The sequence below is a fragment of the Rhinoderma darwinii genome, chromosome 6 (assembly GCF_050947455.1).
Source record: "Rhinoderma darwinii isolate aRhiDar2 chromosome 6, aRhiDar2.hap1, whole genome shotgun sequence".
Taxonomy (NCBI): Eukaryota; Metazoa; Chordata; class Amphibia; order Anura; family Rhinodermatidae; genus Rhinoderma; species Rhinoderma darwinii.
In genome coordinates this window covers 66,021,500-66,037,272 of record NC_134692.1, presented here as the reverse complement: position 1 = coordinate 66,037,272, position 15,773 = coordinate 66,021,500, and the positions used below count along the sequence as shown (strand labels likewise).

Genomic DNA, 15,773 nt, shown 5'->3' with positions numbered 1-15,773 from the left:
TGTCACTGTGCTGCTATAATATGTGGGCATTTTTATCATTCTGGAAGTACAAGTATAAATGCCCTCTTTTAGTGGCTGCAGGCAAAGATTTGGAAGAATTCACATAACACGTTGCGACAAAGTTGGCAGAAAAAAACAGCACTCCTTCGTCTTCTCCAGCTCAGTTAAAATCATGCTTTCTGTACCTTGTGTCATAATAAAAACTAAAATTATAGAGCAAGAATGGTGCTGTTGATGAAGTCCACTTATCAGATGGCCTAATTGATCACAACCAAAGGCCCAAGATTGTCATAACATTTGTTTCTGCTTAAAATACATGGGCAAACATATTACTTTCCCTGTGAAACAAAACAGTGCCAAGTGCCTACTTAATGAGTCCAACGGTACCAGCTCCTGGGCTGGCTCTCCTCACCCCGGCCACATCTTTCAGCCATCTCCAACACCATAGCGTGCTGTGCTACATGCCAGAGTTCCCTCTAGTTGGCAGTGTGAGAAACTTCAAATTAGAAGACCTCCTTCTGGTGATCGGAGGCGCCCTGCTGAAGGGGGCGGCGGTGCCACTGAAACCAGCCACCGCCACTCCCTCCTGCAGTATAACTGTACCTGGGTCTATAGGACACAGGTACAATTACATTTACAAGTGCTGATTGGCGGGATACTTTCCGTGCCCCGCTATTCATGGCATTTCACTGACGTAAGCGGCGCATTGTCGCGCCGCTTGCATTATTGAATGACAGGGCAATGCAGCCTGCCAATCAGCGCCTTTCAACGACGCAACATTAAAAGGCACTGATTGGCCGGGCAGAGTGACTTGCCCTGCGACTCAGCGGCTTTTGACGACGCAAGCGGAGCGATGAAGTCATCGCCCCACTTGCGTCATTGAATGACCGGGCAAGGCAGCCTGCCAATCAGCGCCTTTCAACAATGCAACATTGAAAGTCGCTGATTGGCTGGGCAGAATGACTTGCCGTGCCACTCAGTGCCACATCGTTCAGCCCCAACAGACCTGCATTGCAAGTAGACGGCACAGGAACGGGTTTAGGTGAGTATGTCAAGTTTTTTTTTTTGCTAAAGGTGTGAGGGACTATATGTGCAGCACTATCTAAAGGGGAGTAGGTCTGTATGTGGGGGGCTATATGTGCAGCACGATCTATAGGGGTTAGGGCTGTTTGCGGGGGCTATATGTGCAGAACTATCTACAGGGGGTGGGGCTGTATGTGGGTGCTATATGTGCAGCACTATCTACAGGGGGTAGGGCTGTATGTGGGTTCTATATGTGCAGCAATATCTACAGCGGGTAGGGCTGTATGTGAGGGCTATATGTGAAGCACTATCTACAGGGGGGGGCTATATGTGGAGCACTATCTACAGGGGATGGGGGCTATATGTGGAGCACTATCTACAGGGGTGGGGGCTATATGTGGAGCACTGTCTACAGGGGGTTATCTACAGGGGCTCTATGGGGCAGTATCTACAGGCAACTCTATGTGGGGCACTGTCTACAGGGGGCTCTATGGGGGTCATTATCTACAGTGGGCACTGTGTGTGCATGTGTATGGGACACAGTTTATGGTGCTATTATAATTGGACACAGTGTTATTATAATTAGAGGTGCAGTGTATGGCGCTATTATATTTAGGGGTACAACGTGTGGCAACATACAAATTCTATCTTCGTTTATAGGCGCAGAAATGTTTGAAAAGTGACAAGCTGAAGACATCTGAGTGGAAAACTGCTGAAATGGGCTGTGGCCAGGAGAAGTCATTATAGAGGTCTGGGCCAGATGGAGAAGAAAAAAAGACAAAGAACAACTAGAATCTGAGAGATCACCGGTGAGTCACTTAATGTAAATGTTTATTCTGCCTTTAATCAGTAATGTAGTCACTGTATGATCTGCAGAGAGATGATGGGTGGTATGATTTTTTTATATTTTTTTGTGAGGCTGCTAGTGATGTAGAACAGCCTGGGGGGAGGCACCATGTCAATTTTCGCCTCATGCAGCAAAAAAGCTACAATCGGCCCTGCTGACATTGGCTTGTGATTTCATTTCAGAACCATTGCCTATGACCCTGACCCTGGCTTCGTTTTACTATTCTCCTGAATCTCCATTTGAAACAGCTTCTTCATGCCATCATCTGTCTATATTCAACTAGCCACATTAAGGTGGCAGCTAGAGAGCCGCAACCTGCAGGTCTGTGGCAGCTAAGTTCATACCGCCTTGCAGTGGTCCTTTTAGACAGCGTGCCTCAACACTGACAGCAATAACCCTAAACTGGCTAGAAGAAATCATATACGTCCTGTCAGGTTCGTGACACCCTACATGGCGTAACAATGTCTCTGACTGAAATAGTAGATGACTGCTTTTCTGATAGCAGAAACAGAACAATCAGATTGTCCCTTTCAGTTCTTGGAGTAGAAGGAATCATTGTATAGAGTTATTTCCAGCCTAGTGGCTATACAGCTTTGTACAATTCTTGTCCAGGACTATATTCTGGCCTTGGTTTAATTCCAATGAGGATGAACTTACTTTAAGGCAAAGGTCTCAAACGCGCGGGCCACATGCGGCTCCTTAGGCTGTCATCTGCGGCCCGTGGGGCATCATAATTCCCCCGGGAGAGGAAAGAGCAGGCCGAACGAGGAGTGTTCCGGCACTCCTTCATGACATCACAGAGCAGAGCTTATACTAGCACTCTGCTCCGGGACTCCTGCTGTGAGGAAGCTCGACATCAGTGTCTGTATATGGACAGTGGTGTCAGGAGCAGAGCTGTAGTCCCAGTCAGAGTGCTAGATGCGGCTCTGCTCCGGGACTCCGGCTGGGGAAGCCCCTGACATCACTGCCTATATATGGACAGTGATGTCAGGAGCAAAGATGGAGCCCCAGGGCAGAGCGCTAGTAGCGCTCTGCCCAGGACTCCAGCTCTGGGCTTGCCCCTGACATCACTCTCCATATGTGGACATGGATGTCAGAGTCTTCCCCAGAGTTCCGGAGCAGAGTCTATACTAGTGCTCTGCTCTGATCTGGGACTCCGGCTCTGGGGTTGCCCCTGACATCACATTCCGGTCCAGGAGAATGGACAGTGACATCAGGGGCTCCTCCAGCAGAGGAATCCCCAGCAGCGCTCTAGCTGGCGGATTCCACTCCTAGGGGGAGCCCCAATGGTGCTATCCATACGGAGGGGCATATGTGTATGTGTGTGTGTGTGTGTGTGTGTGGTACTATCTATAGGGTGTGTGTGTGGGTGTGTGTGTGTGTGTGTGTACTCGTGGCACTATCTACGGAGAGCACTGTGGCATTATCTACAGAGGGCACTGTGGCATTATCTACAGAGGTCACTGTGGTATTGTCTACAGAAGGCACTGTGGCACTATCTAAAAAGGGACTGCCTAGGGGGAGCCCCAATGGTGCTATCCATATGGAGGGGCATATGTGTATGTGTGTGTGTGTGTGTGTGTGTGTGTGTGTGTGTGTGTGTGTGTGTGTGTGTGTGTGTGTGTGGTACTATCTATAGGGTGTGTGTGTGTGTGTGTGTGTGTGTGTGTATGTGTGTGTGTGTGTGTGTGTGTGTGGTACTATCTATAGGGTGTGTGTGTGTGTGTGTGTGTGTGTGTGTGTGTGTGTACTCGTGGCACTATCTACGGAGAGCACTGTGGCATTATCTACAGAGGGCACAGTGGCATGATCTAGGGTGTGTGTGACATTATCTGCAGAGGGCACTGTGGCATTATCTACAGAGGTCACTGTGGCATTGTCTACAGAAGGCACTGTGGCACTATCTAAAAAGGGACTGCCTGATCTTGACTTTCTTGTGTCTGCCAAATGCTGCCAACTGAGGTTATTTTTCATATTTTTTTGTTACTGGCTCTATTCCTTATTGTATAGTTTTGTTAGTATTATCATTTAATGTTCTAGCTTATGTTGGATTTTGTCTTATGTTGTACTTCATGTAAAGGAATAAGATAAAATGCAAATAATTTCCACTGATTTTTAATCATATGGTGTTTTTTCTCTGTTTAGTTCTACTGGATTACTGATACCATTGAGTAATGTATTGTGGGAGCGCAGGTGACAGTCATACAGTTACAGTAGAGCTGCAGATTAACCTCATGCATATTCCAATAAGGAATCAGGTTTTTTTTTACCATACAAAGTTGTTTAAAGTGAAGTTTTTCTGTATGTTCGGAGGGCATGTAGGTATTTGAGCACTGCTGACTATGTCTAATACTATATTTTTTTTATAAATGTATGTAGCACAGAGAATGGATCATGGTTTCACTTATAAATGGTTCTATAATGACATGTTAATATCTGTCAGTTGTAAAAAGATATAGCCCAGTGACAGTAGGAAATAAGGAAAAGCATAGTTTCATTACTGACAAGCCTACATGACTTTGTTTATCTCAGCTCACTTTCCAATTCACTCTTGAGCTAAATTCCTGAGGAAGACTGGCTGCTAGGACTAGGTCGTTTGACAAGCCACTAAATGTAGATATACAGAAAAAAATCTATTAAAGAAATCACAGCAACTCCTCCATAAATATCCTCTTCTACCTGCTAACAAAACTGGGAGAAATGTATAATAGCGGCCCTGACCCGGCTGCAATGCGGCCAACAACATCACCGGCACCATGTTCGGCACAGCTGTCAAATAACCTGTTAATGGCCGTGCGTTGTTGCGGGTAAAACTGCCCTTTACCTGCAAAATCGAGCTACAGCCTTTATGACCGCACGATTTTAGCAGGTAAAGGGCACTTTTACCTGCAATATTGCATGTCCATTAACAGGCTAGTTAACAGGTCAGTAACAGGTCAGAGCCACTACGTTTGGACTTACCCATAGGCTACATTGACACGAGCGTGACCGATTTTGGTGCGCCGTGGTAAACCTTTTCTTCTGTTCATTTTTAACATTCATTTCTAGGTTAGATGTGTTTTGATAAGGTTGACGGAGTATCACTCGGTAGCAGTCTCAACTCATCACCCATCTCAACCTGTATCATTAAATAAATTATTTTCTAACAAATATATTTAGGAGGTGAATAGACATGAGCAAAAGATTTCACCAAGTTAAAAATTTGCTGGCCAGAGTAGAAAATGTTTAAATTTGCATGCAACGAACAGCAAAACTAATCCGCTTATTAAGAGTGTTAAATCATGTTGTGCACTAAACAACTTCCATATATAAGCCAATGCAGGACCATCAGGGTAAATTCACACGTAGAGTAAGTACTACATATTTTCTGCTACGGAATTAGTTGCGGAAAATCCACAGCAAAATACAGTAGTAGCAAAGTGGATGAGATTTGAACAAATCTCATCCACAAGCTCCGTAAATGCTGAGCGGAAAAAACGCTCAGAAATTGACCTGCGGTGCGTTTTTTTAATCCACAGCATGTCAATTGAGAAGTAATCACAAAAGCCAACTGAGTACTAGCCCACCAATGCACGCTCTGTCAATACAGATTTTATTACATTTTCCGAGCACCACAGTAGTGCTATAATTAAGAAAAACATCAACTATATCAACGCCTTGTCCCCATCTCTAAATATCTATGTGAATGAATATAAACATGGGATATACTGTTCTGCAGCGAGTCAATTAAAATTTCTGCTTTTGTATTTCTTTGCAACAACTGTGATGAATAATACTCAGTTTGTTTTTATATTACATTTTTACATAAATACACCAAACATATGTTCTTGCTTAATAATGCTTTTATTTTATTCGTCCCTTAGGGTTTTTTTGTATCAATAATCTATTGTTACTGCAATGGAGAGGTAAGTTACATGTCATAAAATGGATTTTATTTTTCCCAAATGCCGCATACGTCCTGGCGTTCATGCATGTGTATTCATTGGGAAGAGGGGAATAAGCCGCTGCCAGACTCCTCTGGCAGCGACTTATCTTCTGCAAGAACATAGGATCGGGACACCCCCAGATATGGTGTCATCTATCCCTTATTTGCAGCCGTGACCTGGGATGTATCCTACCCAAAAAATATTTATACCTCTCATGTGCAAGTAGTACGGTTTAAATACATTGCTCTGTGTGATTCATCATACCTCATTTGTATTCAGCGAGGTTGCTTATATCATTTTTTTTTTAACTTGTTGGATAATAGGATTTGTTGAATACTGCCTGTGATGTCTTTTTGTAATGGACTAATTGTCTGAGAAATACTCTTCTCCACCATTAGGGACCTATTAGGGTACATATGGGAGGTTCTAGAGTGGGATGGCCCTTATCAGGCAGCAATTCCATGGCAGGGTGGGTCTCTATCATTTATAGCGTATATAGGTTGAGATATTCCTATCTACCCAGATATCCGTCATAAACTACATTGTCCCTACCTGCTTATTTAAAGTCTATATTGTGTTTACGTAGTACAAACTAGATATAAACACTTTATTTTACTGTCCAGATCGCGGTGTCAAATAAGTCGCACCAAGCACTTGAACCACACACAAACATCAATAAAGTTTGTACGTTTTACACTGTCCTTGTCTGTACCCGAACATTAGCGTAAAATCTGCTGACTGCTTCTTTAGCAAGTACCAAGTACACGCTACAGTCATAGTGATATTGATTATCACTAAAGAGGAATGACTGAGGGTATGTTCACACAGCCTATTTTCGGCAGGTTTTCAGGCCGTAAACATCTGAAAAACGCCCGAAAAATCCGAAGCAGACGGAGCGTTTTTCGTGGTGCTTTTTTAGGTGTAAAAAAACGGCCGCGAAAAAGAAGTGCAGGTCACTTCTTGGGACGTTTTTGGAGCAGTTTTTCATTGACTCTATCGAAAAAAGCTCCAAAAAACACCATAAAAAATGCTGCGAAAAATGATGGCTTTAAAAACGTCTGAAAATCAGATTTTCATTTATAACTGAATAACATTTATTTAAGCTCAATGTATTACTGTAATACAATGACGATCCTTTGTTTTTCTTATACAATGAACACAGTGAATACATAGATATGCACTATACTGTTTACGGAATGTTTGTAGACTGTTTTCTATATCGAGAACTATTTCAATGCTTTGTTGTGTACTCTTTCATGACTTGGGGATAAAATAAAAACCTTTGATTTAAATAAAAAATAAGTCTGAAAATCAGGAGCTTTTTTCCCTTGAAAACAGCTCCGTATTTTGAGACTTTTTGAGTTTGCATGTGAACATACCCTAATACATTTCTAAAATTTTGAAAAGATTTCCATCAGTCGGAAAATAAATTTGTGTCCATAGATGGCCATTATAAATAATCGCATCCAACTAGTTTCACTAAAAAATAAAAAAAATCAGTATTAGGCCTCTTTACATTTGGGAAAACTTGGAATGGAACCTACACAGAGTAAACGTTATAATGGAAAGATTTGCACCTCTTCCGTATTTTGAACCCAATATTGGCTTTGGCTTCCAAATACTGATGCAAAATACTGACCAAATACTGACCAAAATAATGCCATGTGAAAGTGGCCTTAATTAACTCATGAGATTAAGTTTAGTGAATTGCAATTATTAATCAGGATTAGGCTGTGTTCACACGTTCTGGTCACTTTGTGCTTTTTACTGAATTGCGGCAAAATATGTGCCTATAGAATCCCCAATTTAATTTGCATTCAAAAATTGGAAAGTGCATTGCTGTGGTTTTGCCATTTCTTGCACGCATGCATGCACGCACCACTGAAGAGAGACGTGTGTTATGTATCAACTCCTCACATCTTACAGTACTTTGCAGAGTGCATTTTTTGCATTAGGGGTCTGCTTGAGAATGAATTTTAGTCACAAATTTGAATTTCATGCAATTTTTGCTTATAATCACTATTTAATGCCAAGTTGCGTGAAGGTGGTTGTATGTATAAACTAGTAAGTTGTATTTTTATACACGGTATAAAATTTTGATTTTGATAGCATAGTAACTGTTTACTGTGTGCAGTATCAGTATATATTTTTAACACATTCGTGGATGACGGACAAATATTGCATGACCTCTGTTTTAGCTTTTTTGAGAGTATAAGCTCTTGTTTATATATGTGGTATATATGAGTTTTACACACTATGTTATAATGCACTTTTTTTTTCTATAATTTATGTTTGTCACAAAGTTAAGTGAATGTGGACATGGCTGCCAACAGCTAGTCAAGGCAATTGCAATAGTCACATTGTCTGCTTTCAGGACTTGATAAACAGTGGGGGGAAAAAAGCGCAAAATGTAATGGCAGTATTGCTGTTTTTTTTTTTTGCTTTTCTGACTCCAAAAAATAAAAATAAATGCCAGTTAATAAATTATATGTACCCCAAAATGGTGCAATTGGAAAAAAATACAACTCTTCTTAAAAAAAACAACAAACCCTCATACACCTACATCATCAGAAAAATAAAAACGTTGAGGCTCCTGGAATATGACAATGAAAAAAAATAAAATGCTTGGCCCTTAAGGGGTTAAATATATAAAAGAGTATGAATTCTAAAATGTAAAAAATAAAATAGTAAATTAGGATAAAGGTGGGACATTGTGGACAAATAAGTTAAATTTTTCTTTCACTTTGGAGCAGACAGGTTTGATTAGGTGGCAGTCCCACCAAATCTGGGTATACAATTAGGTTCAAAATTATTTGGACAGTGACACAAGTTTTGGCATTTTAGCTGTTTACCAAAACATATTAAATATACAGTTATATAATCAATATGGGCTTAAAGTGCAGACTCTCATCTTTAATTTGAGGGTATTCACATACTAATTTGACCAAGGGTTTAGGAATTACAGCTCTTTAATATGTAGAAGCCTCCTTTTCAAGGGATTAAAGGTTATCTTTCCCCTCTTCTATTTTACTTATTTTCTCACCCCCACCTAATTTACCTCCCTTTTTTTTTATCCCCTCCCCTCAGTCTTGCTCTCGTCCCCAGCCATGACATCCCTTCAATTTTGCTCGTTAAATATTAGAGATTTTAATACACCTGAAAAACGTACACAAGTTCTTCATCATCTTCATAAACAAAGAGTGCACATTTTACTACTGCAGGAAAATCACTTTAAATCAGACCATGTCCCCTCTATATCTCACAAACATTACTCAAGCTGGTATCATAGCACCAACCAGGAGGCTAGGTCTAGAGGGGTAAGCATTGCGATTCACAAGTCCATGCATGCCTCTGTAGTTGCAACTCATATTGATCCTCACGGGCATTTACTTTTTGTGAAGATCCGCATATCAGACAGATTATTTACTGTGGAAAGTTTTTACCTCCCTAACCAGAGCCAGCTGAAGGTTGGCAAGTAATTTCTATGGACTTTGAGGGGTTTTGACAAGGGCTACGTCATTGCTGCAAGTAAATTCAACTTCAGGTAGATCACCGTTCTCTCCCTCTCAGATAGCAGAGTTTAAATCTACACTCTTTTATCTCCATTGGGTAGATATTTGGCGCATTCTAAATCCTGGGGTGAAAGATAATACCTTCTACTCCTCAGTTCACAATGCATATAGTCGAATTGACTTTTTTCTCCTGAGTCACCAACTTCTGTTCTGTATCCTACCTCCAAGACAGGCCCAATTGTGTAATCTGATCATGCTCCAGTGTTCCTGTCCTTGATCCTACCTGACACCACCCCTCGAGAATGGAGCTGGACAATAAATCCTAACCTTCTAAAAGACTGTGTGTCATCGGCTGTAGAGGGGGCTGATTTTCTCTCGTATCACACTCATCCATACCTGTCAAATGGGAAGCCATGGAAAGCGTCCTACAAAGCGTTTTTATTCAGCAAAGGCACTCACCTTTAAAAAAGGAAATATCCTTCACTATCACGAACCTTCTTTCTCGGATTTATGATTTAGAAATTTCTCACAAACGGGACCAAGGTACTCAAACCCTAGCAGGATCTTTTAGTAGCCCAAACTGATCGTCGTAAACTACTGTACCAAGCAGATGAAAAAATGAGGGAACGAACTTGTAGATTTTTTCATGAGATCTCTAACAAGAATGGTAGTGCCTAGCTAAATTTCTTCACGATCGCTATCCGAATCTACTCACTTGAAGAAGAGCCCCTGCTTTACACAATTGCTACAAGAGGCCTTATTTCAACTCATTGTCACAGATATCACCTTACTTAGACCCAGTAGCGTAGCTAGCGGAGAGGCAGGGGAGTCAGTGGCCCCGGGCCCACTTAGATGGTGGAGACCACCGCAACAGCCCCCGCCATAGCCACGCCACACAGAGATGTGGCTGCCAATCTTAGGGGGCAGTGGCACAACTGAAACCAGCCACCTCCACCCCCCCTGCACTAATTACATGCATAAGTGCTGACGTTCCATGCCCGACCATTCAGCGCCTAACAATGATGCTGATTGGCCGGGCAGAATGACTTAACCCACCAATCACCGCCTTTCAACGACGCTAGCACTTCCATTGTTGAAAGGTGCTGATTGGCAGGGCAAGTCATTCTGCCCTGCCAATCAGCGCCTTTCAATGATGTTAGCAGCGCAATGACGTCATCGCGCTGCTTCCGTTGTTTAAAGGCGTAAATTGGCGCGGGGACGGGATCAAGGTAAATATGTAAAGTTTGTTTTTTTCACTTAAAAGTGTGAGTGGCATTATCTAGAGGGGGGAGCTATATGTGCGGCACAATTTACAAGGGAGGCTATATGTAGGGCATGTAGGGCTATATGTGGGACACTATATACAGGGGGTGCTATATGTGGGACACTATCTACAGGGTGCTATATGTGGGTACTATCTACATGGGGATCCATGGGGGACACTATCTACAGGGAGCAGTGTGTATGTGGGACACATGGTGTTATTATAATCAGGGACAGAGTGTATGGTGTTATTATAATCAGGGACACAATGTATGGCACTATTATAATTAGAGGTGCAGTGTATGGTGCAATTATATTTAGGGGCGTTGTGTGTGGCACCATTAGAATTTTACCTTTGTTTATAGGTGCAGAAATGTTTGAAAAGTGAGAAGCTGAAGACATCTGAGCGGAAAACTGCAGAAATAGGCTGTGGCCTGGAGAAGTCATCATAGAGGTCTGGACCGGATGGAGAAGAAAAGAGAAAAAGAACAACTAGAGTCTAAAAAGAATGCACTGGTGAGTCACTTAATGTAAATGTTTATTCTGCCTCTAATTAGTACTGTAGTCACTGTATGATCTGCAGCGAGATAATGCGTGGTATGATTTTTTTTCTTGTGAAACTGCAACTCCCAGCATATCCTTACCATTGTTCGGGTCATGTTGGGAGCAGTAGTTTTACGGCTGGGGTAGCCTGGCTGGTATATACAGGGATGAAAATATAAGTAAGAGGAACTGCAGCACTCAAGTTTCCAAAAGATGTGTTCTTTTTTATTCACCAAGTAAAAAAACTTGTGACGTTTCAACCCATGTTGGATCTTTATCAAGCATGTTGTTATATACAAGGATGATGGTTGTTAGGGCCGAAGGTTGTTATATACAGGGATGATGGGTAGTCCAGCCATCATCCCTGCATTGACCCCCATCATCCCTGTGTATACCAGCCACCATCCCCTTATATAACCCCCATCATCCCTGTATATAAACCCCATCATCTCGGTATATTAACCCCAGCATGCCTAAATATACCAGCCATCATCCCTGTATATAACCATCATCATCCCTGTATATACTAGCCATCATCCCTATTTATAACCCCTATCTTACCTGTATATACTAGCCAGGTTGGTATATACAGGGATGATGGGGGTTATATTCAGGGATAATGGCTGGTATATTCAGCGATGATGGGGCTTATATAGAGAGATGATGGGGGTTTATATACAGGGATGATGACTGGTATATAATTAGAATGTGCCTCTTCAGTTGTAGACATGCGTTAAGGGGGCCCACTGGGTTGGGGCCCACTCAGATATGTTCCCCCCCCCAGTGCTAAACCCCTAGCTATGCCTCTGCTTAGATCCCATTGATGGGGAGATGGTGAGGTATAGAGACACAGAGGAGGTACATATGTCCCCCCTTTTTTTTTCCTTCTCTCCCCTTATTCTTAAATTTGTCCGGTTGCCGCTGATAGTCGGTCACACTAATAAGGTTTCTTTATAGCTTATAACTAACTTTGATGAACGATCTTGCTCGACATATGCACACTGTACTAGATGTTTCGTACATAATTTAATTGTACTTCTTCTAGTTTTATATATCATAGCTTATAAGTATGATCAGTTTCAATCCATTATATATGCCAATATCTTATCAATATGCAGTGGTAATATTTGAAAGAACTCTAAATTTGTGAGACAAACTAGATAAGAGTTATATTAAAGATACAAAAAAAATTAATAAAGAAAAAAGGTGTAGTTTAACCCCTTAAGGACGCAGCCTTGTTTTAGCCTTAAGGCTCAGAGCCCATTTTTGAAATATGACATATTTCACTTTATGTCGTAATAACGTCGGAATACTTAAACCTATCCAAGCGATTCTGAGATTGTTTTCTCATGACACATTGGGCTTTATGATAGTGGTAAAATTTGTTCAATATATTCAGTGTATATTTGTGAAAAATTGCAAAATTTAGAGAAAATTTTGAAAAAATTGAATTTTTCTGAATTTAAATGCATCTGTTTGTAAAACAGATAGTTATACCGCCAAAATAGTTACTAGTTCACATTTCCCATATGTCTACTTTAGATTGGCATAATTTTTTGAAAAAATCATTATTTTTCTTGGACATTGCAAGACTTAGAACATAAACAGCAATTTCTCATATTTTAAGAAAATTTCAAAAGCCTTTTTTTTTAAGGTACCTGTTCAGTTCTGAAGTGGTTTTGAGGGGCCTATGTATAAGAAACCCCCATAAAACACCCCATTTTAAAAACTAGACCCCTCAAAGTATTCAAAACAACATTTAGAAAGTTTTTAAACCCTTTAGGAATTTCACAGGAATTAAAGCAAAGTGGAGGTGAAATGTGCAAATTTCCTTTTTCTTGCTGTATTTCAATTTTATTCCATTTTTTTTTTCTGTAACACAGAAGTTTTTACCAGAGAAACACTACAAAATATGTATTGTCCAGATTCTGCAGTTTTTAGAAATGTCCCACATGTGTCTCTAGCGCGCTCGTGGACCAAAACACAAGGCCTAGAAGGAAAGAAGCACCTAGTGCATTTTGGGGCATCTTTTTTTATTAGAATATATTTTAGGCAGCATGCCAGGTTTTAAGAGGTGTTGAGGTGCCAAAACAGTAGGAATCCCCCAAAAGTGACTCCATTTTGGAAACTACACCCAACAAGGAATTCATGTATGGTTGTTGTTACCATTTTGACCCCACAGTTTTTTCCCAGCACGTATTTGAATTGGGCTGTGAAATTTAAAAAATGATTTTTTTTCCAATAAGATGTAATTTTTTACAAAATTTCTTATTTTCAAAGGGAACAAAATACACCATTTTGTTGCCCAATTTGTCCTGAGTGCGGCAATACCCCATTTCTTGTGATAAACTGCCGTTTGGACCCATGAGAGGGCTCAGAAGGAAAGGAGCACTATGTGTTTGTTGGAGTCCAGATTTTGTTGGATTGGTTTTCGAGTGCCATGTCGCATTTGCAGAGCCCCAGAGGTATCAAAGCAATGGAAACCCACCAGAAGTGACCCCATTTTGGAAACTACACCCCTCAACGAATAGATATATGGCTGTTGTTACCATTTTGACCGCACAGTTTTTTCACAGCACGTATTTGAATTGGGCTGTGAAATGAAAAAAAAATGCATTTTTTCCAATAAGATGTTATTTTTGATCAAAATTTCTTATTTTCACAGTAAACAAAATACCCCATTTTGTTTCCCAATTTGTCCTAAGTGCCGCAATACCCCATATGTGGTGATAAACTGCCGTTTGAGCACATGGGAGGGCTCAGAAGGAAAGGACCACCCTTTGGCCTATTGGAGCTTTTCTGGTGCTAAGTCATGTATGCAGAAGCCCCTGAGGTACCAGTACAGTTGAAACCCTGAGAAGTCACCCAATTTAAAAACTACACCCCTTAAGACATTCATCTAGAGGTGTAGTGAGCATTTTGACCCCACAGGTATTGTGTAAAAGGTAATGCACCGCAGATGGTGCAGAGTGAGATTTGCCATTTTCTGTATATCTATGCCATTTCAGTGTCCAATATATTGTGCCCAGCATGCGCCACCAGAGATATACACCCCATAAACTGTAATGTGGGTTCTAATGGGTACGGCAATACCCTTCATGTGGCTGTTATCAGCTGCCTGGGCACACAGCAGGGCTCAGAAGGGAAAGATGAGGGGGATAAACTGTGCAGAGTGCGTCAGGGTAGATTAAAAATCGAAGGGATGTATGGTAAATTTTAAAACACTTTTATACAGAGCCCTGGTTTTTCGGGACACGTGCGACATTGATATGTTGTGTCCTCCCTTATCCCCCTCTTATAGCAGACTTTTAACCTCTTTTGACTTTTTCCCTTCTTGCCAGTATGGGGAACTTCTTCTGGAAAGTGTTGCCCTGGTACGATGCGTGTGGCTTCACTTCCAGAAGTACTGGGTGCCGCATTCTTGGTCCCTAAAGATTAGGTTCTTGATAATGATGTGCACGGCCAGCTTCTTATACCACACCGTATGGTGCTGTAGGGCTTCAGAACTTGATCTGACAAGTCCACCCCTCCCATGTACCTATTGTAGTCTAGGATGCAATCTGGTTTGGAGGTCTCTGTACTGGTACCTCGTACAGGTACATTGGTACTGGTGTGGCCATGTATTGTTGTCAATACAAGGACATCTCTCTTGTCCTTGTGCTTGACACACAATATGTTGCTGCTAGATTGTGCCCTGCTCTCACCCCTTCTGAGTGTTTGCCCAAGCAGAGTCTTAGGGAGGCCTCTCAGATTTCTTCTAGCAGTGCCGCATGCCGGAGTACTTCTGGAAGCGAGGCACTTGAAGAGTGGGACGCTGGTATAAAAATTATCCAGGTAGGAGTGGTAACCCTGGTCCAGCAGTGGGTGCACCAAATCCCACACAATTTTTGCATTAACTCCCAGTAAGGGGGGTAATTCTGGGGTCTGAATACTGCTGTCATATATCCTAAATTTGTAGGTATACCCTGATGCACTCTCGCACAGCTTATACATCTTCACACCATACCTTGCCCTCTTACTCGGCAGGTACCGGCGGAATTGAAGCCTCCCTTTAAAATGTACCAAGGACTCATTAATAGAAACACACTTCTCGGGGGTGTATGCTTCGGAAAACTGGGCACTGAAAAGGTCTAATAGGGGTCTCTGTTTATACTAACGGTCAAAACTGGGGCCATCTCAAGGTGGGCACTGCTCATTACCAGTATAATGTAAGAAGCGAAGAATTTATTTTTTTTAGGTTCCAGTTTAGTTCTGAAGTTGCTTTGAGGGGCCTATATATTAGACACCCCTATGAAACACCCCATTTTAGAAACTAGACCCCTCAAAGTATTCACAACAGCATTTAAAAAGTTTATGAACCCTTTAGGTGTTTCACGGGAATTTAGAGCAAAGTAGAGGTGAAATTTACATTTATTTTTTTTTGTCAGAAAATCCTTTCTACTCCATTTTTTCTATAACGACAAAGGGTTTTTCCAGAGAAATGCAACTCAATACTTATTGCCCAGATCCTGCAGTTTTGAGAAATATCCCACATGTGGCCCTAGTGCAGTAATGGACTGAAGCGCCGGCCTCCGAAGCAAAGGAGCACCTAGTGGATTTTGAGGCCTCCTTTTTATTAGGCACCATGTCCGGTTTGAAGAGGTCTTGTGGGGCCAAAAC

General features: G+C 41.6%; 1 protein-coding gene across 2 annotated transcripts in view; it reads left to right on the top strand.

Moving 5' to 3' along the window:
* PTH2R (parathyroid hormone 2 receptor) overlaps nt 1-15,773 on the top strand; it is a 487,305-nt gene that overhangs the window by 464,568 nt on the left and 6,964 nt on the right. For both annotated transcript variants that reach the window (XM_075829904.1, XM_075829903.1), the window contains exon 12: nt 5,734-5,775. In XM_075829904.1, the coding sequence (XP_075686019.1) occupies nt 5,734-5,775 (42 nt within the window). The remainder of the gene's footprint in view (nt 1-5,733; nt 5,776-15,773) is intronic.